Source organism: Sceloporus occidentalis, unplaced genomic scaffold (genome assembly GCF_023333645.1).
Source record: "Sceloporus occidentalis isolate IW3139 unplaced genomic scaffold, rSceOcc1.0.p SCAF_3, whole genome shotgun sequence".
NCBI classification, from domain to species: Eukaryota; Metazoa; Chordata; class Lepidosauria; order Squamata; family Phrynosomatidae; genus Sceloporus; species Sceloporus occidentalis.
In genome coordinates, this window is record NW_028316983.1 from 54091827 (window position 1) to 54118187 (window position 26361).

The 26361-nt window shown below is 40.3% G+C and overlaps 1 protein-coding gene across 2 annotated transcripts in view; it reads left to right on the top strand.

Moving 5' to 3' along the window:
* PLXNA2 (plexin A2) overlaps nucleotides 1–26361 on the top strand; it is a 586503-nt gene that overhangs the window by 408096 nt on the left and 152046 nt on the right. For both annotated transcript variants that reach the window (XM_089514441.1, XM_089514442.1), the window contains one exon: nucleotides 14542–14693. In XM_089514441.1, coding sequence (XP_089370567.1) covers nucleotides 14542–14693 — 152 coding nt within the window. The remainder of the gene's footprint in view (nucleotides 1–14541; nucleotides 14694–26361) is intronic.

Consider the following 26361-nt stretch of genomic DNA (forward strand, 5'->3'; position numbering starts at 1 on the left):
GCTGAGGCGAGGCTCCTTTGCCTGCCTGGCATCCGTCGCCGGGGGGTGAGGGAAGTCCCGGGAGCGGGGGCAAACCAAGGCGGGACCATGTGGACCTGCCCCAAACCGGGAAAGTCCCGCCCCCAGGTGGGTTATGGCAACCCTATCTACATTGGACAAACAGGACAGTCTCTATGTGAGAGGTCACATGTCTAACATTAGAAATGGCAATACTTCAAATCCAGTTGTAGTTCATTTCAACCTTCCTGGTTAGAAAATATGGGATTTACAGGTCACAGTCCTCGAACAAGGACATTACAGTGCAGGGCTAGAGAAAAAGCCAGATTGAATTAACAAATTGCATTCCATTCATAGAGATAAAATAATGGAATAAAGATAATGATTTCTTAGCATACCACATATATATTAATTAATATATTGAGTCATCAGTACTGCACATATGGCAGAAGGAATCTCCTTAGAGGAGGTTTTGACCCCCCAAAAAACTGACTTTTGGTAAGCAGATTCATTGCTTTCAGACATCAATACTAAGTGATCACTGTGAAAACCTGTATCACCTCACATAACCTTTTCAAGATTTAGTGTAAGGGTCACAATTTGCATACTGTATTACTGGATCCCATTTATCCAGTTTATCCCATCCCACAACTGTATAAATATGCTTAATAACCTGAGCTTTTAATACGTCTGTTTTGCATCTGAAGAAGTAGATGGATGTCCATAAAAAGGTGCTACTAGATTTTTTCCCCCTTTCTTTCTCCTTTTTATAGACCCACATTACTGTAGGCTATAGATCAAACTCAGGAGTGCTACACTGAATCAGTGTAAAATTAGTTCTATGGAGATTTTTGAGTTCTTATGCAATTGCTACAATTGGTGACTCAGGGCTTTCTCATTGGCAGAATTAAGCTGATATATTTGTCAGTCTTTTATGCAAAAAAAAAAGTTAATCTTTGTTTATACATTTTCTTGTTTCTTTTTTCCCCCTTTTCTTTCTTTGGCAAGTCCATAGTTCATTTCTGACCCATTGGTGCTTGAAGCAGCAGTTTATAATAAAACAAAAATAAAGTACCAATAAAATTTGAGTGATAAAAAATAAAATTAAAGTAGTTATAGATAAAAAACCAAATAGATATTATTAATACAACTTCTTGGATGTAAAAGGCTTGCCAGAGGAAAGAAGTGATGACAGCTTGTTTAAAAAGGCCAGTCTCTTGAAATCCTTATTTATAGTGTGACTTCCAAGAGGTCTTCAAAGTTCTCAACATGTAGGAAAGAACATCAAGAACAAGCCATACCCACAAATACATAAACACACACACACACAGAGAGAGAGAGAGAGAGAGAGAGAGAGAGAGAGAGAGAGAGAGAGTTTATTTTACTTTATTGTGTTTCAAACAACCTGAGCCCAGACCTTAAAGGACTACAAAACTAACTTCCATCCATTTTAATTTGGCCTGGAAATTGATTGGTAACCATAATGAACTGATATTATGAGCTGCTTGAATTTAACACCCAATGCTAACCAGCATGCCACACTCTGGACCAGGTGACGTTTCTGAATTTTCTCCAAGGGTAGCACCATCAAGTACATTACAGCAGCAAAAGCAAACAGTTACCATGCCATTTAGCACCACATGTGGGTCCCTTATTCCCTTAGGAAGTGGGTTAGTTGTTAGATAAGCTAAAGCTGACAGAACATGCTCTAGCCACTGCTTTAGCTTAGCTGTTCAGAAGGTGGGAGAAATGCAGGCTATAAATCCTTGAAATAAAATAAATAAATTAAATAAAGATTCAAGACTATGAATCACTTGGGAGGGAGCATGATCACATCCAAGGCATGCATTTTAAAGATTCCATTGGATGTAACTGACAAACATGTAACTGACAAACTGTTCCTAGATGTTCTACAGGACTGGGCATAAAAAGGGTGTGCACATTAAACAGTCAACACATTAACTCCTAGCATGCTATTCCAAGAAATAGGGAAATGTGGAAACTAATTATATTTACACACTTATAGCAGAAATTAGTGAGATTTTGTCTCCCACCCCATCCCATCCCAGGTCAGGTTGTGAGAAATAGGGGAAAGGATTTAACTATAGTTGCTTCTATTTATTTGCCAATACATAAAAGGTTTGCTTATTCCTAGGCTTGGGAGGTTTGCACCTGGAGATTAGCTGTTTGCACCATTGTAGTGGAGGAATGTCTGCCCACTATAAGCAATGATAGCTGCCCCCACCCTCTGGAACTCCATTCCACAGGAGGCTAGACTGGCCCCCTCCCTGCTGGCCTTTCACTGACAAGTAAATGCATTTTTATTCAGGCAGGCTTTTTAAATTCATGACAGGGTAGCTTTTATATGGGGTAGTTGTATTAGATTGTGGGTTTTAACTTTTGTACTGTATGTTTTTAATCTTAATTTTATACTGTACTAATTGTGTTATCTTAAATTCGTTTTTTATTGTTTTTAAGGGGTTTTATTGTGTGAGCCACTTTGGGTCCCTTTTTGAAAAAGATACCATAAAAATGAAATAAATATAAAAATTAAACTTCATCTCAATTACCTTGGTATTGCAAAGCCCTCTCATGCACCCAGCAAAGAAGCTGCAGAGTAAAAGGTTTGGTAGCCATGAACTATAAGGAGTAACTTAAAGAGCCGGGCCTGGAGAAGAGAAGGTTAAGAGGTTATATTATAGCCCTGTTTAAATATTTGGAAGGATGTCATGCCAAAGATGGAGCTTATTTTCTGCAGCTCCAGAGATCAGCACCCAGAACAATAGATTAAAACTACAGGAAAAGAGATTCCACATTAGGAAGAACTTCCTGACAGTAAGAGCTGTTTGACAGTGGAAAGCACTGCCTTGGAGTGTGGTGTTGCCTCCTTCTTTGGAACTTTTTAAACACAAAGCTAAATCTTACTGCAAAGATCAAAACCCTAGATTGGATTCTAATTGACATAGCATTCTAATGTAACTAGATTGACATACACGGTGGCAGAAAGAGGGAAAGACCATGGGTGCAGCTGCTATGATGGAAGTAAGGTATTGTAGAAATAGAGATAGCCGGTTTTGAGTGCCTTCCAGTGACCCTGGAAAAAGATCTATGGCTACCATAGTACACCAACAGGATTCTTGCCCCTAGTGTTATGAATCTCATCTTTATGAGTAGCTAAGCAGGATCCCAAGACTAAGGCACTGTGAAAATGGAACAAGGTTGTGGTCCTCCTGTTGGGCTTGTATCTTCTTAGAACAGGTCACTCAAGCCTAGGTTTCCTACCCATACCTGATGTAGTAGGTTTTTTCTTAATACCTCCTCTACATCAGGTACAAATACTTTCTGTACAACAAAGACTGTCTTCAGTAATTTACAAATCAGCCATGCTCTGCTCAGCCATGAAGCTCACCATCTCTTGACCAGGCCTATTCTCATTATTGTGAGATTCACCTAGAGTCAGATTGTGCAATGGCCACAATTTCAACATCATTTAATTTGGAGAAGATAAAGAGATGTTAAGATAGCCATTGTTAAATATCTGTAGTGATATTGGAAGAAGACAAGCCCTCCCTTCAGCCACCATCTTGAGGGAGAGAGAGGCAGGCTAGCTCCGAGAAGCCAAGTCCTCCCTCCAGTCCATCTGCCTTGGTCCAGGCCTTGGAGGTAGAGAAGAACTGCTGGACCTCATCCCCTTCCCTACCACCACTCCCTTCTCCTTTTGTGTCGTGTCTTTTAGATTGTAAGCCTGAGGGCAGGGAACCGTCTGATTAAAAAGATTATATGTACAGCGCTGCGTAAATTTACAGCGCTTTATAAATAAAGGTTAATAATAATAATAATAATAATAATAATACCACGAACAAGATGGAACAAGTGAGTTTTCTGCTGCTCTAGAGGCTAGGATACAACACAATGGATTTAAATTACAGAGAAAAAGATTCCACCTAAACATTAGGAAGAACAGTCCAATGGTAAGAATAATTCAGCAGTGAAATAGGTTATCTGAGAAGGGGGTGACTCTTCTTCTTTGCAGATTTTTAAATAGGAATTGGATATCAACTTCTCAGGAGCTTTAACTATGGATTCCAGCATGGCAAGGCATTGAATTAGATGACTCTTGCATCCAATCCAAACTTATGATACTATAGTTCATGTTTGGCAGAAATAATACTCCCACTGCTTATATCCACAGGGCTTTCCTTCTCTCCCCCTGTGAAAGGCAGCTTCTCATTACTGAAGTGCATTCCTCCCCCCCCCCACACACACACACACCCCAAATAACTTGTTCTATCCTCCAGCATGTCATCAACAGATTCTGACCCCACTGTATTGTTCTAAGGTCCTCAGAGGAAAGGCAGTAAAAAAGAAATAGAAAACACATTGCTGAATCAGAGAAATCATGTCAATTTACATCATAAGGGTGTCTTACACATTGTTGGATATAACTGCCGGTGATCTCTAATCAGTAGCAAAACAAATGGGCAGGCAACCAGCTGAAAAATAGTTAATTACCAGTTATCACAATAACTTTCCCAAACTGCAACACACAAGCAAGCCTCAAAGTTTATTTAGACAACTCTGGTATCCAATGTACACTTGTTTTCTGATGGCTTTCATTTTCAACAGAATGTAAGTAAATCACAGGCATTATGCTGGCTTTCTGCCCAGGACTGAATTTTCCCTCTCTTACTACTGCCACTAGAAACAGAAAAGCACTTCTCACTTTCAACCTCATTCTATGTGACACTGAGACCCACCCACTCTGCCAACCTGATGGGTTCAGTGGGTTTTATTTTCATCTCAAGGGGTTTTGTTTCCATTTTTCATTTTTAATCCAAACCTAGAGCCTTTCCATAAATAAACAAACTTGCTTTCTCAGCATTTTAAGGTTATTCTTTTCACAGAGATCTGTGCTTCATATGCAAAGAGCTGGAGGTCTGTAAGTCACCAGAAGCAAAATGGCCTGCAAGCAAACCTCCCTTTCCAGTAAATTGTTCAGACAGATGTAACATTTCCAGAAAGCAAGAGGTTTCTTTTTCTTCCTTGAGCTAAATGGAGAGGGAAATAATTCCTTCACCCAAGATAGCAACGTCTCAGAACAAATGCCGGGCAGGGGTCTCCCTCTTGTCATCCTTGGGGCAGTCATGGAAACTACTATTTCAAAATCCACTGTCAGAATCACTTTATTAGAACTAACCTCAATATCCCAAAATCATGAGCAAGCTTTAGAATGCTTTAGGATTCTTCATCCAGGAAAATGGAAAGCCAAATGAAGTGGAGGGATGGGGGCTGTTTTGAGTTGATGGCATAAAGTTTTCATTTAGCTAAAATATACAGGGTTTTCCTGGCAGAAGTACTATACAGATTTTTCTGAAACTGAATTTGGCCCTTTGGCAAAAGATCTTGTCTTAAACTCTAACTCATCTAGTGAATTGCAACAACCTAACTGTGTGCAGGATCACAATTTAGGCCAGATATCTCTGCACAGATATTTGGAATTAGCAGCATTGAGAGCAGCAGGACATATCATTCCATATCATGCAGACATAAAATTATGAATTATTTAAGTATGGTTGATTATAAACTTGTTCTCCCCATCTTCTGAATTCTGGAGCTTACATTGCACCTCCTTGTCTAACCCAATTATATCCACAGCAGCAGCAGCAGCCTTGGTTACAACTAACTAGAAATACCATTTAATTCAGGTTTCAAACCCACAGTTTAAAGCAGGGATGGAACTGTGGTACCTGGAGGCCTCATTCATGGGTGGAGTAAAAATAGAAAAGTACACTTTCAGCATCCATCAAGAGGTATAATTCTCTCTCTATTCACAAATACTGCACACTTTAGAAAGATGGATAACAGCAAATGTTAAGAGAGTGGAAGTAACCAGTATTTTTGGTTTTGTAAAATTGACTGGATAAATCCTGTGAGGGGCAGTGAGCTGAAAATGGAGCAGGTGTGGCTTCTGGACTCCTTGTAGCTGCCCATCCCTGGTTTAAAGGTTTGGTTGTTTTTTTTCATATCCTGAAAAATTAGTTATTAGTTAGCTCTAACAATAAATAACAGGAATGCAGATGTTATATCACAAGTAAAACCAGCACAAAGGGATGCTTACATTGCAAAACAGAAGTAATTCCATGGTCCACACCTGATTACATAAACAATTTTGCAAATTTAGAAACTACGTCTCTGCACTATCTCAAGAAAGGCAGGCAGGCAGGCAGGGAGGCATCCTGGGAAAGAGGGTAAAATTGTCAGCAGTAGATTTTTTTTCCTTTGAAAAGTTTAAACAGTTCAGTGGAGAGGCAAGCTTTTAAAATTGCAATGAGCCAACAGGGACTGGAGATTATAGGGATCTTTACTTGTTGACATAAAAGAAAAATCAATAATAACGTACATGTTAACATGAAATCTTTCCCATTCATAGAACACATCATTGGAATCCACCCTATGTTCCCCTTGATAGCATAAATCTTCCCCTGCTGCCAGCAGCCTCAGTAATTAAATAAATAAAAAATTGGCTTCCTTATGAACAAGCAGTGCTCTGATCTCCTATTCATTTATTTGCAGGCCTCATTAATATAACATCACTGCAACAAACAGCTAACGGGGGTTGCAGGGGGGAGCACTGTCAGCCTGAATAATGGAGTTGCTCTGCTGAGATAACAATTAGGTTTGGAATGTACTATCAGTTGCGACAGAGACAAGGAGTGATCCTGCCAGGCTGATGAACTAGCACTGTGGATGAGCTGAGCCCCTGCTGGGCTTGCAGACTGGGATGTAGCCAGTTATAAATATTACCATGGAATGAAAAGGATATGTTTTGGTATAGCTTTTGTAAGGCCACAAATAATCCATTTCTCCCCTTCTTAGATATGGTGCTATTGGTTTCAAATGGTCTACCTTACTAGACTTGATGGATTTCTCTCCTGTATTGGTTTAGTTTATTCCCAGCAGACCCTGTTATCAGATAGACTGAGTCAGTCCTCCTTAGGCAGCCAATGAACCATCTTGCTGTTCCTCCTGAACTCCCTGGCTGTTTTCCTCTATTTGAGAGCAGAACTTTGTACACCACACAACTTGTCCTGGGGCCCTTGAACTAGACTATTGTCTCAGGTGTAGTGGTGACATCCTTCTATTTTCTCTGTTGAAATCATATTATGCTTTAAGCCTTGAAGCCAAGAAGTCTTGTAGCACAGGCTTGGGCAGGCATGATTGGATTTAAATTATAAGATACTCAAAGTGAAACAGAAGAATGACATTCTAGACTATGAATGACTGCCAAGAAGGGTCTTTGTCAGTGTAGTGCTAGGTCTATGGTCAGGGCAATATGTCTGTCAAGTCTTTCGCTGGGGAGTTGGTGTTCAACTTGTGGATCTTCCTATTCATCTTGAAGGAATTTGTTGTTATGTGCCTTCAAGTCACTTCTGACATACTGTGAACCTATCACAGGAGTTTCCTGGCAAGATTGGTTCAGAGGGGATTTGCCTTTGCCTTCCTCTGAGGCTGAGAAGGTATGGCTTGCCCAAGGTCCCCCTGGGGGTTTCACAGTTGAATGGGGATTCAAACCCTTGTAACCAGAGTCATAGTCCCACACTCAGCTCTCTCCTTGGGGGAAAATGGTTCAGTAGTTACCATGTTGCTTGTCCAGGGATTCAGAATTGTTTGTTTGCACTGTCCTCAAATGGTGCACTGTTGCAACTTCCTAAATTGTGAAGTCAAAGGCCAGCCACAGATGCTGGCAAAACAGCAGGAAGAAACTCTTCTAGAACATGGCCATATAGCTCGAAAAACCCACAAAAAAAATTCTAAAATGTGTTTTCACACAATTACTGCTTCATGACCTGCAAGACTGTGCTGGCCCAGTGCTATCCATTTTCTTTTGTTTTGCGGAGCATGCAATAGAATTGAACCATTAAAACCCATGATGGGATGCAAGTATTACAAGACCATAATGGGATCCTTGCTTTTTAGATCCATCTCTGTTAGTGTGTGACAGGGGAGACGTTTTTAAAGAAATCACATTTAGATTATGGGGATGGGGAAACAAATAAGATAATTCCCATTTTCACTGAGATACTATGATGCTTAAATATTATTGCAGCTTCAGGACAGCATTTGGGCAGAAAAAAAAATAAAAGGAGAGGGAAATAACAGTGTTATCATGATAGGAAATAGTTACAGGCTGCAGGGAGCAGGGAGCAGGCAGAAGGCTTGGGTGATGCCTTCCCGGATCAGATCACCTGTTTTTCAAAGACAAGATAGAGTAGTAATGGGAGACTTCAATTACCCCAATATCTGTCATTATATGTGAAATGATGTAAAAAGTAGCTATAACAATGTGAAAAATAAAAGGAACAATCCAGGCTCCTTCAGAACCACCCACCCTGATCTATCTTAGCCGTTTCTCTTTGAAAACATGAGAATCCTCTTTTTCACAAGTCTTGTGAAGGTGCCAATGTTAAAGGTGGTGATGCCAGAAAATACTTAGTACTTACTCCTCATTAACTTCTGTTGTTGAGCATCATGCTTCTTGCACTCTGAATTAAATGCTACTCAAGTCCAAGTTTTGAGGATTTTCCTCCCCCGTTAGAAGTATTCTCCATGATAGCAACTGTGATGCTAAGCATCAATATGTATGCACAAATGCTCAAGTAAAAGGCATGCTGTAGCAGCATAGTTGCTCTCTATATGATCAGTATGCAATTTTTCCCATCTTGAAAAAATCCCTGTGGATGCCCTCAATTGGAATAATTGTATTGCTGCATACATGCTGTCTTGGAAAGAGAATTAGACATTTGTAGATTTGTAGAAAGATGATGTTTTGCAAAGGGAAATGATACAAGACAGATTATGATTGCAATGTTGGCTGTGATTCTATGGCTGATGCTGACACCTGCCCCATACCATCAAACAAATCAAACATTTATATGACACATTTCATAACCATTTTCTGATATTACTTTTCTTGGGCCTTCAGTGGTAAAATGCCACATGGAATTTCCCCTTTTCACATCACTTATCTCTACTGTAGGAAAATCTTTACCTGTTAAATTTCTTTATGACAGGCTGTTATTGTAGACAGTCTAATAAGAAGATGGCAGCTGTAAGAGTAGTAGGCATTCTGCCGATACCATAACATCAACAGAAGTTTGAGATTGGGCTGTAGAACTATACATTGTATCATTTACCTGGGATCAATGTAAAAGGTGGATGCTTTTTTTGTAAGGTACTGTTTTAGACTCCATTAACATGATAGGTGGTTTTGGCCCAGTCCAGTTCTATTTATAGGGGCCCAGATAACTGGATCTTTTCAGTCTTTGCTGCCTTGTGTGATTATAACTGAATTTTCCCAGCTGTAATTAATTGAATGCATCTGTTCTGACCCTGCGGCGGCTTTGTGACACAGTTCCTTCAAAACTGTTCAATTAGTGGCCACTAAAATCTAGGTCGAATTGGAAGTCTGGTTTGGGTATTTTCCAGGTCAGAACATTTGGAAAATAAAGAGGCAAGATTGCCTTGTTTGACATTGTAGTCAGCTTTCATTGACTCAAGTTAGGTAAGAAATGTTATCAGCATGGCAAAAATATAAAATGGCAAGCAGTGGGTTTTACTGGGAGGGGCAAAGTGCCTCAGCTTGTCAATGCAAATGCTGCAGCAAATGCATTTTTAAAAATAATATACAATTGTAAGGGAAATAACTGTCAAGAATTGTGAACCGTTGTATATGGGTGACTTGTAAACATTAGCAGAAGCAGACCTTCAACAGTGTTTAGTATAATATAATGCAGTTTGATTTTCGTATCATGTCTTTTTTAGACACATGATGCTTTGCAAAGGGAAATGATACAAGACACACTACAGAGTGTGAGTTTCAGAAAGCAGAGTGTAACAGACGCTACACAGTGAATAGATTAAAGCTTTTAGTCCAGGAGCTGAGAGCATGGTGAAAGCTGGGAATTGAGGTTAAGGCAAGAGAACAAAGTAAGTGCCTTTAGAGAACAATGCCATCCTCCAATAATAATAATATAATAATAATAATAATAACTTTATTTATATACCGCCTTTCCACAATGATCAAGGCGTATTGTATGGGGAGAGGCGTTCCCTCAAGTAACACGGGCCCAAGCCATGTAGGGCTTTATAGGTAATAACCAACACTTTGTATTGAGCCTGGAAGCTGATAGGCAGCCAGTGGAGAGATCTTAATACCGGAGTTAATGGTACCAGTATGGTTAACTATTTCCTCTAATTCAAATACCATGGCTTTAGAGTTACAGAATAAACAGATGCAGAAGTGAAGTGAGAAAAATTAAGAAGTACAACAAAAAAGGAAAGAATGAAAGGAGGAAACTGATAAGGAAGGTTTTTTGTGGGTTTTTCGGGCTAAGGAAGGCTTACATTACAAGAAGGCATTGAGACTGTCTAGAAGAATCTCTTCTTTCAGAGTCTGAGGTGGAAGTAGAGAGGAAGGACACAGAGGAAGCAGTTTTTCATTTAGTTATATGTGACATAAGTTTAGGCAAAGAGTCAGAGGCTAAGAGAGAAAAATGCTGACATTTAAGAGGGCATGATGAATCCTTCATTGGTACGGTTAGATAATTTTAGACTCTGGACTTAATGGTCTTAATGACCTTCTTTAGATGGTAATAGGTATTACTTTGCTTATTTCAAAATGTGGGTAAGCCAACACTGTTGCATTTTATGTCCTCCCTGCCCATTTTGTAGCATTGGGACCTGAATTTCAAACTTAAAGTCCTACCTTGTGAACACTTCAGGTACACTCTCACCTAATTTCTAGTGTGTGGAATGGGGTATGGTTTCTTAGTAGTAAGAGAAGTTTGCTCTGCATGTAATCAGTGAGCGGGGGTCCCACACATGTGAGGAACAAATTTGAATTGGAAAACAAAAAATGGAACCTAACAAGGAAAATGGAATCAAAATTAATAACAATAGACACCAAAGTCAAAACATTGGTGGATCATTTTCTTGCAAATAATTTCTTACTTTCTATTCTTAAGCTGAATTAGAGGACATCATTTGAAATAAAAAGATTATAGTTTGCTTGAGTATAATCTAAGATTATGAAAGTGTGTTCTACCAGACATTTATTGCCCCCACTACCCCATATTATGTGTTGCACAGAAATGTCCAAAGCAAGGGTAGGAACGGTTAATTTTATTCCTTTTGCCATTATTATTATTATTATTATTATTATTATTATTATTATTATTATTTCTTATCCAGTTCTCGTATGGATTGAAGCAAGAAACAACAAATAACATAAAACATAAGATCAGTTACAAGAGTAAACTGTTCATTGTTGAAATCCATCAATTTAGAAATAATTTGCATACTCCTGCTGAAAGAGACTGGTCTTTACGGGGCTTTTTTTTTTTTTTAATGCAGACAAGATCTCCAGCTAACAAAACTCTTCCAGCAGGTCATTCTATAATCTGGGGGTGGCCAAAGAAAATATCCTATATGTAACAGTCAGCCTACTTTGAACTTGAGTAGATTTCTCCACAGGACCTGAGTAAATGAGGTAAATTAAACAGGAGAAGCCAATCCTGTTGTTAACCTGAACCCAAATCATGTCAGGCCTGAAAAATAATAACATTTTATACTTTGCCCCAAAACTAATTCGCTGCCAGTGGGGTGACTTTTATATTGATGTGATATGATCACTCCTAGAAGTGGCCAATCTGGCCGCCATGTTTGGAACTAACTGACATTTCTGGACTTGGTAGGGAGGTAGCCCAATGTACAATGCATTACAGGCATCCATCTACCAACCATTGTTTTGTGTTTTTTTAAATGAAATGACACTTTTCGAGGTTGTCTTGCTCCAACAGACAAGATTGCAACTTGTGTCATATTACGAAATATTTCCAAACCATGAGAAGCTAGAATAGTGATGCGTCAGAGCATGCTGTGCCAACATAATGACTTACTATGGCCCAAAACATGAGAAAACAGCTGTTGAAATGGTTCTGGGAATTGCCCCTACATTTTAAAGACACATTTAATGAACAAGGGGTTTACCATCTAGTACTGCAAACCACTAACAGAAGCCAGAAATTGATACCATATGTTTTCCTGACTGGTGCCCATCAGTTATAAAGTTTGTAATGAATTACTGAATATTCCACTTGAAGATGGTGGTTGAGAGAATACCTTTTCGTAGACTGGGAGCTGAAGCAGTTATGACAGAGGCATACTATAAATAGGCAGCTTATGAAATAAACTCCCACCTTTTAGTATTTCAAAAAGACATTTAAGGAGGTGCAAATGCCTTGCTCCCTAATAAAATGTGGTATTTAACATTCAAAGCTTGTCCAAAGTGGAGCTTAATGAAGTTCTCCAAAGTAACTGTTAAACCTTTTAAGGTTACTAGCTATTATAAAGTCTATAAAAAAGAAGTAGTCTCCCAGTAGAAGTTTCTGCTACTAACAACCAGCTGCAGCCTCCCACTAGATTTCTTGTGTTCCACTGGAATAAGCACAGGATCAGCCTCCCACAACTATTCAGTTGTCAGGGCATGATTCAGCAGCTGAGAAGGTGAAACAAACATGCTGGGCTGGTAGTGATTACAGAAAATGATGCAGCCTAGAGCTGGACTCCATTATTTACTTCCCAGTGCTTAGAACACATGTGCAAATTGCCAAATGAAATACAATATGGGGTTGAGTGTAGACTATGAAAGGTGATGGAATTGTTGGAAATGCTTCTGAACAATATGTTGTGCATTAATCTCACATTGGTATGAATTTAGCTCACATCTGGTCTGTGACATCTGCCCAAGAAGCAGGTGGCATTTGGCACAGCTGTTGGAGTACTGTGGTTAAACCCATATTGAAGTGATGATCAATTGCAGTGAGGTCAGATTAATATCAAGATAGAAAGTGCAACAAAATAGCAAGTTAATCCTTAAGCTTCTGCCATCACATCTGTATGAGGACACATGGAAAGTCCCTGCCTACCCTTTTCTTCCATTTCTTTACTTCATATTGTCTCCTCTTCTGTTGAAATTTAGATAGTAGACTGTGTGTGTGTGTTCGTTCCTGATTATACCACAGCACTCTTCCATATTAATGCACAAGTCAACATGCATTCATTACAAATGCTTGATGCTCTGGGCAGATTAAAGATAAGTGCATCTGCACATACACACAGAGACACATACACACACACAAAGCATCATTCCCTCAGAACAATTCAGTTTATGCAAATGCAAATTTAAAATGGTCCAATAATTGTGACAGAACAGAAGGAGTAGACTGTAAAGGGAAAATGCACTGCACCCTATACTTGGAGGCTAACCTGTGGTACTAGAGATACAAGGCCTTGTCTGCATGGGCCAAAAGTCCTGTTCTCCCCACATGTTCTGACAACATCATGTTTGGACTACACATATCTCAATCCTCAATTGTGGTGTGAGCAGTCTGAATGACAGCTGGCACATTCTGCACCAGAGGTAAAATGCCTGAAAAAGCATTTTTAAAAAATTATCTGTTACTCTGGATCTTCATTATATTTAGACACAGGTTCCCTGTGCTTCTCATAGTAGCTGTACTTTTTCCCTGGTTTTCTGTTTTGTTTTGCGCATATATTCATATATGCTGTAGGTAACTAATACAATTCTTCTTTCATTATATTGCTTTCTATAAGTGTCATGGGAGTGCAGGATTAATTGTTTTTGATCAGCACAAGCCCAGCTACTGCATAATCACTGGACCTCCTCCTCCCATCTTTTTAGTATACCAGATCAAAATTATCAGGAGCAGGACAAGCATAGATTCTGAATGTTTGGCATTGTTTAAAAGAAGTAAGCACTACTGACTTAGAGAGATTATTCTCATGTAACTAAATCACACTAATCCCAATGAATTGGATATTATGCTATATACTGCTGCTCTCTTGGAGATGACTCTCTCTCTCTCTCTCTCTCTCTCTCTCTCTCTCTCTCTCTCTCTCTCTAATGTGTATTTGTGTGTGTACTCCTGGATTTCAAAATCTGTCACTGCAACACTGTATATAACAACCCAGCTTGAAAAGCCATAATTGAATTTGGATTTCTTATTTCATCAAGACACATGGGCCGGAGCTACATTTTGAACGTGTCTTTGCCTCATCTGCCTTTAGAGTGAGGTGGCCAAACATGTTATTAGTCTGAAGTTCCTAGCATTCTTCATTATTGGCTATGATAGCCAGGGGTAATGAAAGCTGCAACTCAACAACATCTAGAGTACCATACTTTACCAGTTTCTGCTGTAAAGTCCTGCATTGTCCTAGTTTTCCATTGTGGTTATTCACACACAGTCCTTAAGAACAAAAATGTCATTCTCATTTTCTAGATGGGCCAATTGACTTATTTAATTATTTCCCAAAGTAATTGAAACTATATTTACAATAGAGACAAATTGAAACCTGTGGTTTCTTCTGATCAAACAATACCTGCCTTGCTAGGAAGAATTGTCCATTCTTTTCTTTCTTACTTTCTTTTTTTGATGAACAATATGTTTTTCTTTCCCTCCCCAGATCTTAACTGTCTCAGGCCCACCAGAAGGAGGAACACGTGTGACAATTCGTGGAATTAACCTGGGACTGGATTTCTCTGAGATAGCCCATAATGTGCAGGTGGCTGGGGTGGAATGCACTCCACTGGAGGACCAGTACATAATTGCTGAGCAGTAAGTTTCTGTGGCTTCACCAAAGAATAAACACCATTTACAACATTCAGTATAAATGCTGTGACACTGCTTGAACAATTAGTGCAAAAAAGCCTGCATACTATAATATCCACATCTTTAGAACTGTAATCAATGTAGGATCCAGTGTAACCCTCCTACATATGTTAACATTTTTGGATATTAGCATCAATTAGAGTATATGTCAGAGATATTTACAGCAGTGAAGAGATCCAGGACATCAATACTGGAAGCCAGGTGAAGAGCATCTGGATAAAAATTAAAGGTGAGGGAAACAACAAGGATGTTATGGTGGGAGTCTACTACCGACCCCCCAGTCAGATGGAGGAATTGGATGATTCCTTTCTAGAACAGATGACTACACACTCAGAAAGGAGAGATGTAGTAGTGATGGGTGACTTCAACTGATATTTCCTGGAATTCAAGCTCAGCAAAATCCTCAAGGTCTCGCAAATTCCTCACTTGCCTGGAAAACAATTTCATTGTCCAAAAGGTGGAAGAGGCAACAAGGAGGTCAGCTATTTTAGATCTGATCCTAACCAACAAGGATGACTTGGTTAATGGGGTGCAAGTGGTGGGATCATTAGGTGGAAGTGACCATGTTCTCCTGGAGTTTATCATACAGTGGAAAGGAGAAGCCAGGCATAGTCATAAGTTTATTGCACCAAAGTTAAACCATTCCCCGGTGCATTCTAACGTGCACGCGCGGGGCCGTGCACGGAGCGTGGTGGGAACCCGATGGAGCCCAGAACACTATTTTTCTGCACAGTGGAACGCCGGGGGACAGAGAAAAGGCAGAATTACTCAACACTTTCTTTGCCTCAGTCTTCTCAGAAAAGGAAAAGGGTGCTCAACCTGAGGATAATGGAGCAAAGTACAGAATAGGGTAATTTCAGCACAGAATAAGTAAGGAGATAGTACAGGAATACCTTGTTTATCTAAATGAATGTAAGTCTCCAGGACCAGATGAACTACATCCAAGGATATTAAAAGAACTGGCAGATGTAATATCGGAGCCATTGGCAATAATCTTTGAAAACTCCTGGAGAACAGGAGAAGTCCCAGCAAACTGGAGGAGGGCAAACATTGTCCCCATCTTCAAAAAGGGGAAAAAAGAGGATCCCAACAATTATTGTCCAGTTAGTCTGACATCAGTACCAGGAAAGATTTTGGAGCAGATCATTAAACAGAGAGTCTGTGAACATCTATAAAGCAATGCCATAATCACAAAATGTCAACATGGGTTTCAGAGAAAGAAGTCATGCCAGACAAATCTTATCTCTTTCTTTGATAAAATTACCAGCTTGGTAGATGAAGGGAATGCTGTGGATATAGTATATCTTGATTTCAGTAAGGCTTTTGACAAGTTTTCCCATGAAATTCTTGCAAACAAGCTTGTAAAATGTGGGTTAGACAAGGTAACTGTTACATGGATTTGTAATTGGTTGACTGACCCAAGCCAGTGCTCAACAATGGCTCCTTTTCATCCTGGAGAGAAGTGACCAGTCGGGTCCCACAGGGGTCAGTCCTGGGCCCATTGCTATTCAACATCTTTATGGATGACAGAATTGGGGGCACACTCATCAAATTTGCAGATGACAGCAAATTAGGAGGAATAGCTAATACCCCAGAGGACAGGATTAAAGTTAAAAATGACCTGATTAGACTAGAAAACTGGGCCAAAGCTAACAAAATGAAATTCAGCACGGAGAAACGTAAGGTACTACACTAAGGGCAGAAAAATGAAATGCACAGATATAGGATGGGGGAAACCTAGCTGAAGGAGACTACGTGTGAAAGGGATCTGGGAGTCCAAGTAGACCACAAGTTGAACATGAGTCAATAGTGTGATGTGGCAGCTAAAAAGGCCAATGCAATTTTAGGCCACATCAATAAAAGTATAGTGTCTAGATCAAGAGATGTAATAGTGCCACTCTATTCTGCTTTGGTCAGGCCCCACCTGGAATATTGTGTCCAGTTCTGGGCACCATAATTCAAAAAGGACATTGAGAAACTGGAGCGTGTCCAAAGGAGGGCGACTAAAATGGTGAAGGGCCTGGAAACCTTGTCCTATGAGGAACGTCTTAGAGAGCTGGGGATGTTTAGCCTGGAGAAAAGAAGGTTAAGAGGTGATATAGCTCTATTTAAACATTTGAAGGGATGTCATATTGAGGAGGGACCAAGCTTGTTTTCTGCTGCTCTAGAGAACAGGACCCGGAGCAATGGATGCAAGCTGCAGGAAAAGAGATTCTGCCTCAACGTTAGGAGGAACTTCCTGACAGTAAGGGCTGTTCGACAGTGGAACACACTCCTTCCTCGGAGTGTGGTGGAGTCTCCTTCTTTGGAGGTCTTTAAGCAGAGGCTGGATGGCCATCTGTCAGGGATGCTTTGATTGAGAGTTCCTGCATGGCAGGGGGTGGACTGGATGGCCCTTGTGGTCTCTTCCAACTCTACGATTCTATGATTCTAGTTAATTCATTGTTTTTACAAACAGCAATATGCATTTCAGTTTAGTGTAAAAATATGGACTTTTATTAAGGATTATTGTATTGTGTTCAGGTAGAGTCCTGGTGGACTTTATTGTTGTATTCTCAAGTTATGTACACCACTTTGATCAATGTGGAAAAGCAGTCTATAAATAAAAAAATTATTATTATTATTATTATTAAAATGCCAGTACTGCAGCCACAGCGTTGTGAGTTCAAACCCAGAGGGCCCAAGGTTGACTCAGTCTTCCATCCTTTCATAGGCTGGCAAAACTAGTACCTAGCTTGTTGGGGAATTGGCTTACAGATTGTAAGCCACTCAGAGGTTGCTGGTTTCACTATTAAGAGGAATAGAAATGTAAATGCTATTGCTATTGCTATTGCAGGGGTAGGCTCTGCAGGCCAATTTTCTGTTCCTGGGACAATCAGAAGAGGGTTGTACAGATTGCTCAAAACGTCAAAAATTTGGGGGGGGGGTGCTACTTATGCATAAGAGGTCTATCAAAACGTTAAACAGCACAGGCATTAACAGCATATTCTGCAACACAGTGAAATGCAATTCCTGGAGACTTCCAGGAGAGGAAATTCAGCTAGGCCAACATTTGGATTCTAGAGTGGTCACATGTCACACAAATGCATGTGGCCCCAGGACTGTACTTTGCCCAACTTTGCCTTGGAGAAAGATAGTAATTCAGAATCTTTGTACTGGTAGGATCTGCTATTTTTAGTAATCCCCATTGTTTGTTGTAATGGGATCTAGCTGACAACTGATAGCATTGCACTGAGCATTGGTGGTGATCTACTCATGCACTTGTTGTTTCAACTTGAAGTGTCTCTAATACATGAAAATGTGAGGAAACTGAAAGGTAAATGCCTTATCTTTACTGCTACTCTAATAATGTCTCTGTATTATATTGTTAATGCAATATTAGATAGAATCATATAGATCAGGTTAGACAGCTGTGAAGATTGCAGGGGCTATTCCCACTTTCAGGACCTCTTTGCAGGCCATAACATGGCTGAAAATGGCATGGCCTCACTTCTGGTTCTAGTGTGAAGTCAAAGGCTTTCATGGGCAGCATCCATAGTTTTTTGTGGGTTTTTTGGGCTATGTGGCCATGTTCTATAAAACATGGCCACATAGCCCGAAAAACCCACAAAAAAATTCTGGTTCTGGGTTTGGCTGAAAAATGTCTGTTTTCCCTCAGTTTTCCAGGATTTGAGAGCAGTGGGGCCATTTTTTAGGAGTTTTAGGATTTCTGGGGATGTTTGAGGGCTGAAAAGGACAGATCTTATAAAAAAATTAGAAGCGGTCTAGGGTTTTGGGGAGACTCCAGGCAGGCTTTAGGTATGTCACAGGGCCACATGAATCCCAGTCCAGTTTGAGATAAAAGTGGGATATAAATCCAATAAATAAATAAATAAATAAATAAATAAATAAATAAAGGTTTTCCCACCTTGATTTAGACTGTTCTCAAATGTTAGTTTTCTGGATATTTGGGACTTCACCTCCCAGAATTCCTGATCTGCTAGCCTGGACTTCAGAGAGTTGAAGTTTAAATCAAAAACATCTGGAAGACAAATGTTTGAGGATGACTGATTTAGAACTTTTATTCCTAATGTTGAGCTTGCCATATTTATTTATTTTTCCCCTCTAAAACTTTCATTTGAATCCAAGATCTCCACGGTCCCCCAGGTGCAGGAACAAGAAATCTAGTGCCTGTCAGATCTCTTGGACCACAACACCCATAGGCCTGAATCCTCTGTGATGCAACATTGTAGAATTAGCTATAGCTAGATTTGCCACTGCCCCCTGCAACCCCCATGACTATTCAATAACTGGTGGCAGGGGCATCACTAGGGAGTGTGAGGGGTTAAGAAGGCACTGGGTGACACTTCAGTGTGGGGTGAACTGCTAGTGGAGTGGTTGCTTGCAGTCCAAGACACACACACCAACACCCCCTTCATCACCCAGGGTGCCTCTGCCCTCTGTCTAATGTGACTGCTGGAGGGGTGGGGTGCTGCTGCTGCCACCCATCAGCTCCTTCAGGGTCTGGCAGGGCTGTTGACCAGGCTGGTAAAAGGAGGTGCTGGAGGCGGTAGCAGTGGCAGCCATGAATTCCTTCCCATTCTATCATCATCACCTTCCTTTCACGCTAGACCAGCAGCCCTGTCAGATCTAGAAGGGTAGCAGCAGCAGCTCACGTCCAATTTAGGCTTCTCTACTGCCTTAGAAACTCTCAAGCTCAAATAAGAGAACCCAAGGCTGTGGAGAATCATGAAGCACAGGAGGTGACAGCAAGCCTAGGGCAACCAAGGATGGGGTGTGGGAAGGGGCTGCTGGGAGACAGCAAAAGCTCACCTTTGCTGCTTCCAGTTAATGCTTCTCTGCTGGCTTGGTCTCTCTTGACCTTGGCTAAGAAGGTGCAATGCAGTGGCAAAGCACGAGGTAGAGGAGGAGGCAGAGAAGTGAACACAGCAGGGGCACATGCTGTTGGCTAGCTGGCTGCTGCACATAGTGAGGGGGGAGGCAGTTGGCAGCAAGGATGGGGAGAGATGGGCTGGTGGGGGCATGAGACAGTGGCAGCCAATTACTTCTTCCCTTCCTGCCACTCTCGTCTCCCTTTCCTGTCTAGCCAGCAGGCCTGGAAGGGGGCTGCCATGTGGTCACAGTATAACACGCCCAACATAAGTAGCAGCAGACAACAGAGGCTCCCTGGCTGATGACAGGCATCTTGGGCAGGACTGAGAGGACAACAAGGCAGTGGGGATGTGGGGGACTTCAATGAGCATCCCTCCCTGCCTGCTGCCACTTATCCTTCTACCATCCCCTCCTCTTTCCCTATGTTTTCTCCCTTACGTTGGCTGCCTGCCTGAGGGTGACAACATGAGTTACAGCACTGGGGGTGACACCAACTCTAGTGATGCCATTGATTGGTGGAGAGTGGAGGAAAGGCAGAGATGCACATGACATGACATGCAATAATTACATCATCTGCTGGGGTCCACTGTGGTCCTTAAAGGTTCTTACCAAATGATCACATTTTGCATCTCACTATGAGAACATAGAAGATTCTCCACCCCCACACCATCCACCAGGCATTGAATGGTAGTGGGAAGTGGCCTATTGTAGCAGGAAGGAAGGAATTCCAATCTCCACAATACACACACACACACACACACACACACGTATAAGGTGGACTCACACTTGCACACTTGCATATGCCACTAACGGAATGCCACTTCAGACGCCATCATCCTGGCCAATGATGAGAGATTATGGCAGCTATAATTTGATACAATATGGTAGGCTGTTATTCTCTTTGACAAACCATGTTGAACAGAAATATGTTGCCCTTGCATCAACTGCCTCAAGACCTATATTGCCCTAGTTTTCCACTAGAATGCTCTTGTTTCTAAAGAATAGAAGATATCATATCCATTTTGTTAGGGAATGAGAGTTCATTTGTTAGAGAATGAGAGGCTTTCATACCATCTTTCCTCCACAGGCATTGTGAGATGGAATGATCCCACATACACTTTCTCAGTGTATAACTAGATTCCTGGGGACATTCTAATGCAAAATCATTCTACTTTTCTTAGGGCCACTGTGACCTAAATGTCTCACTCTTGAGAAAAAAGTATATATGTGCTGTTAATAGTTTGTGCTTAATTAATCCTGTCTCAATGCCAAGATGGCTTCTGGAGTTACCTTCTAGCACAATAACTTTCATGACTCTATATCTTTGTCATTTCCTTCTTTCCTGTTCCACAATGCTGCACAAATGAAAACCCTGTACCTGTCAGGCCAGGTTCTCAGCTAGTATAAATCAGCAGCACTTCAATGATTTAAGCAAGCTTGTACCAACTAAGAACTCAGGGGCTGGATTTTTATCTTGGGGATTAAGCAACCCTTTAAAACTTTTATTAAGCATTTTGTTCCTCTTCAAGTCTAGGCTCCTGCTTTGCTAAGCAACTTTCCTGATGTGCACCTTGCAGTTTATACTCAGCCTCCTCCCTGCTCCAATTGGAATGCGCCCCACCATGCAGCTGGATGCAGGCAGCCATTTGTTAAGCGTGTGAGGCAGTGACAGCAGTTTAATCCGAATAGGCCTCTGCTGGAGTCAATTCATTTATTTCACTAAGAAAAATGTCAGCTGAAAATTAGAAAATAGGCATGTAACAAAGACAGGCGAACAACCCTTCCCCAGTGACACATGTCCCTGTGTCGACTGCTTATTTGTTTGTTTTTGTTGAGTTACTATTTTTCAGGGTGGGTTGGGGGAGCTCATATGCCGAAAGGAGGGACATGCCATTAAATCCCATGTAAGACTAGGTAAGAAAGAATACATTAAGTTGCCACTGCCACCACCCCTGAGCTAAAAATATTTCCAGAAGGGTAGCCATGTTAAGTCTGCAACAATAAGAAATGGCTGATAGTATTTTGGGAGCTTAAAGACTAACAGCATTATTATAACATTAGCTTCTTGGACTGTATTCCACTGAAATGTATTAGATGAAACATGGGTTGGATGACAATGAAATGCACAAACTACAATATGCAATAGTTCTGTGAAATTCTTCACATCTCTCTCCACTTGCACCTCTCTCTCCAGCCTTGCAAATATAGTACATGAATATAGCTCAAAAAGTTTTGGATTTTGGAGGATTTCAATATTTGGAATTCTGGATAAGGGATACTTGGCCTATACCAATGACCATCATAGAATACTGAGGAAATGTGTTCAGTAAAATAATTCTGGAATAACTTTTTGCTGCTTTTGCCAAAAGCAAAGTTTAAAAAAATTATAGTGCAGAATTTGGCATGTTCCTCCCACAGTGTTACAGAGTTAAAGAACATAAATCAACTTGGGTATCAACGGTACTTGCCTCTTTCTGAGGATTGTGCAGATACACCAACATTTCAGAAGCAGATCAATGTAAGTGACAGTTATAGAATTAGAGAGTTTTAAAGGATCCCAGAAACCATCTACTGTAATTGAATCTTTTCCCATGTGAGAATACACTGCTAAAGCATTCTTGAGAGCTACTTCCTTGGAAATCGTTGTTTCTTAACTCTACCTCTTAACTCTACTCTCTCTTAACTCTTAGCATCACATTTTAAATTAGTTGATTTTTACTCCTATCAATGTTCTTCATTATTCAGCTTTCACAACTATACACAGAAATGTGAACTACAATGACAGACAATCCTAACTCTAGTATTCAGTTATATATCTTCACACTTCAGGATCTCATCTAGTTCCTTCATAGCTGCCCTTACAAGTCCTAATCTTCTGATTTCTTGACAGCAATCTCCATTCTGATTAGACAGAGGTAAGGTACAGTATAGAAAATCTTGAACTATTTCATTGTCTCCTTTAAAGTTATGTAAGTCATCTGTGGTCATTATTTGGAGTGTAGCTTTTTTAAAAAAAAAACCTGACACATACAAATTACAAACTACTAGACATTCTTAAGCTCTTTCTTATTAAAGGCCCAAGCCCTTCTCTGTGTGTGTGAACACACTGTGTGAACACATCAAGACTATGCCTTAATAAGTGCTATGACAGACATATTTAAATATCTGAGGGGATGTCATATAGAGCAAGCTTGTTTTCTACTGCTCCAAAGACTAGGACATGGAACAGTGGATTCAAACTACAGGAAAAGAAATTCCACCTCAACATTAGGAAGAAGTACCTGACAGTAAGAGCTTTTTGACAGTGGAACACAGTCCCTCAGAGTGTGGTAGAGTCTCCTTCTTTGGAGCTTTTTAAACAGAGGCTGGATGACCATCTCTTGGGGGTTCTTTAATTGTGTATTCCTGCATGTTAGAGGTTTGGATGTGATGGCCTTTGAGGCCTCTTCCAACTCTATGATTCCTCAGCTTGGTTTTTCCTTGAATTATGATACTCAAGATGATTATTTTTTCTGGTTTATGGTTAGAGCCATCTCACTCAGTCACAGTTCAGATCAACAGTGCTCACATATTCAGCTCCTGTAATGACTTAGCTTTGGCCTACACAACCAATGGATTAAGGTGGTCACTGTACCTTATCTTGGAATGTTTCCCGTCTAATATTCAGATTACAAAAATATCGAGAGGAATTTTTCCAGGACGAAACATCTCAAGGAGGAAATATCTCAGGGAGAATTGTTCTAATAGTTGTTAGAACTGTTCTAGGGGAGCCCTGCTTGCACAGTTGTTAAATGTCAGTACTGCAGCCACAATGTTGTGAATTCGATCCCATGACTCCAAGGCTGACTCAGCCTTCTATCCTTTCATAGATCAGTAAAATGATTACCCAGCTTGTTGGAAGCAATTGATTTACAGATTGTAAGCAGCTTAGAGAGTGCTGGGTTCACTATTAAATGATATAGAAATGTAAATGCTATTGCTAAACTAACCTAACCCTCTCCTTACTATGCTTATTTTCTGTTTACACTTGTCATATTGTTTAACGTGGAGAGGCAAGAAAAGTTCAAATATGTGATTGTCTACCTACAGTGTGAAATGGTACAGTCCATTCTGTTGCTGTCACCTCCAACTTTAAACTAGCCCATTCCCACCTTATTCTGAGGCAGCAAGAGAGAATGGACTTCATGCTGTAACAATTCCATGTTAAAGAAAAATATCACTGTTGAATGCTGGTGATTACATGAGAGTTGGCAGGGGCGGGGAAATCCTGCTTGGGTATCCCCCCCCCCCCCCGGTACAGTGCCTTAATATTTCAGTGGAGTGGGTGGAAACAATGGATTTGACAGGGATAAGAAACACTCACAGTACAAGGAAAGAGCATGTGATTTCTGATTTGGGGAGGGCAGTCCATTCAATTGGTTGCAGTAGGAGACTCTGCTCCTAGCTTTATCACACCTTAGGCAAATGACTAAATTGCTAAGTGCCTCAGCTGCCTCCACTCAAAACCGAGCATAGCTGTATTTATCTATTGTTCTTGCCTGGAGTGCGGTGGGTGGCCTAGTGGTTGTAAAATACCTTGAGATCCTTGGATAAAAGATTCTATAGAAGAACAAAGTAATATTATTATTATAGTAATAGCTTGAGGCCGTGCACTAATGCCGGCACAAGGTATAGTATGAATAGGTTTGCACAGCCATTATACTTTATGCACTGTAGTGTTTCATTTTATTTTTAGAAAAAGAGATGGGGGATTATTCAAATTATCCTCTTTTGATGATAGTATGAAACCTTGATTTTATAATCACAACTCTAATTAGAGCTCTCAAGCTTTCAAAGATTGTTAACATCATTAAAACATTTATCCTGGGCAGATAACAGCAAGTGTTAGCTGCTTTTTTCAAGATGAATCCAGATAAAAGGATTCTCTTAAGGGTTCTGTGAGCAGACTGGATTCTAAGACAGTAATGATTTACCATGTTCTAGTCATGCTATCTATCAGCTAGCAATTAGGTTAATATTGGTTAAAGGGCCACTTAACCCAGTAATCAACCCCCTATAGTGCTTCCAAGAGCATCATATTGTAAAAGGGCACCTGTGGTTTTGGCCTGGAATGGATTAGTACTTCCATCTCAGATCAGCTTGACCATGGCAATTAATGTCCTATCTTTCATTTCCTACTTGTCTGTGGATGTCATACATTCGTGTTTTTATCCAAGGCAAGCAGTTTTCTAGTGATGGAAGGATGAAAAAGCAGATGTAGCAAGACACCTCTAAAAAGAGCACATTCTCATTCTACAAAAATGTACATTATTCGTTTTTGGGAGTTACTAAATAGCAACGATTTCTCATGTGGTTTTGAAATCAATGGAATTTATTTCGGAGTAAATTTGATTAGGATGAGACTAGGCAGTAGTGAGAAATGACAAAGTCTTATCAAGAGCAGGCTAGCAGAGGGTGTCTTTTGATCTGTTTCCAGGATGAACCCAGTTCTAACAGAGAGAAATTTAGTTTTGCTGTGTTGTTGTTATAGTTGTTGTTGTTTAAAAGTGGCCATATAACTGTTCACAATATACCCAGCTTGCAATGCAAGTCACATTGGCCTGGTTTGAACATTCTTATACTGGAGTGGACAATGAATAATCCTGGCTGTTTCTGTGGTTCTTGACCACTTCACTCTTTTTCTGGCCAAATTAAAAAAAGGGGGGGAACGTTCCAGGAGTACCCCCTGGAGGAGCCCAGATCTGCCACAGTTTCCCATCCTTTTGTTACAGGAAACCTAAACTCCACTCTTAAAACAGCTTTATTCGCTATGTGTTTGATTCTGGACATGATTTTGTGACCTAGAAAGCTTTATATGGCTTAGGTCTTGACTATATGAAAGAATGTGTCTCCCTATATGAGCTGTCCATATGGTTAAGAACCCCAGGGGAAAACCTTATCTTGGTTCCACAGTTGTCACAGGTCAGTCTGGTTAGGACACATGAGAGAGCCTTCCTCTTCCACTGGAGGAGAGACACTTCACATACACAGTCCACTTCTTCACTTAAAGACCCTTTTGTACATGCAGGCATTAGGTCACAGCTGGTTGTGCAGAAGAATCTTTTAATGGGACACACGTTCTTACTACTATTGTTTTTAAAATCCTTTAATACTGTTTAAAATTGTGTTATTTTAACAGAATGCAGTATGCTGTATGTTGTGCCATATAGGAGTTTGGCCACAGCCTGAAACTACATCTTGGCCTAGCTTATTTTCTACATGAGCATTCATCTCAATTTCAGCAAATTTCAGTAAATTTAGAAAATGTTACAAACTAAATGTATGGATAAGCAATCATAGAAGTGTCCCTGACATATATAACTCTCACAGGAGGATGTTATAATATCACATTTAGTGTTTGTCTTTTGTTGGTTTTTTAAGTGGAGAATGTTAGTATTCTGTATTGAGGTCAAACTAAAGCAAAACCCCATTCAAATATATTGGAGAGGAGTCAGGATTTATGAGAAATTTTCTTCATCACCCCCAGTATATTTTCTAGCGTGTTTATATACCTGCAATGTGTTCTGACAAAAAATGAATCACTACTCCCACTGTGTTTAGCATTTTAGGAAAGAAGAACAGTTTTGATCAAAATAAGAAAAAGACGCACACATAATCCATGATTAAGATGATGATATGATAGAGAGAATCATACAAAGGATTTAAGCATTGCAAAGAATTGCTATGATTCTCCAAGGGCAGC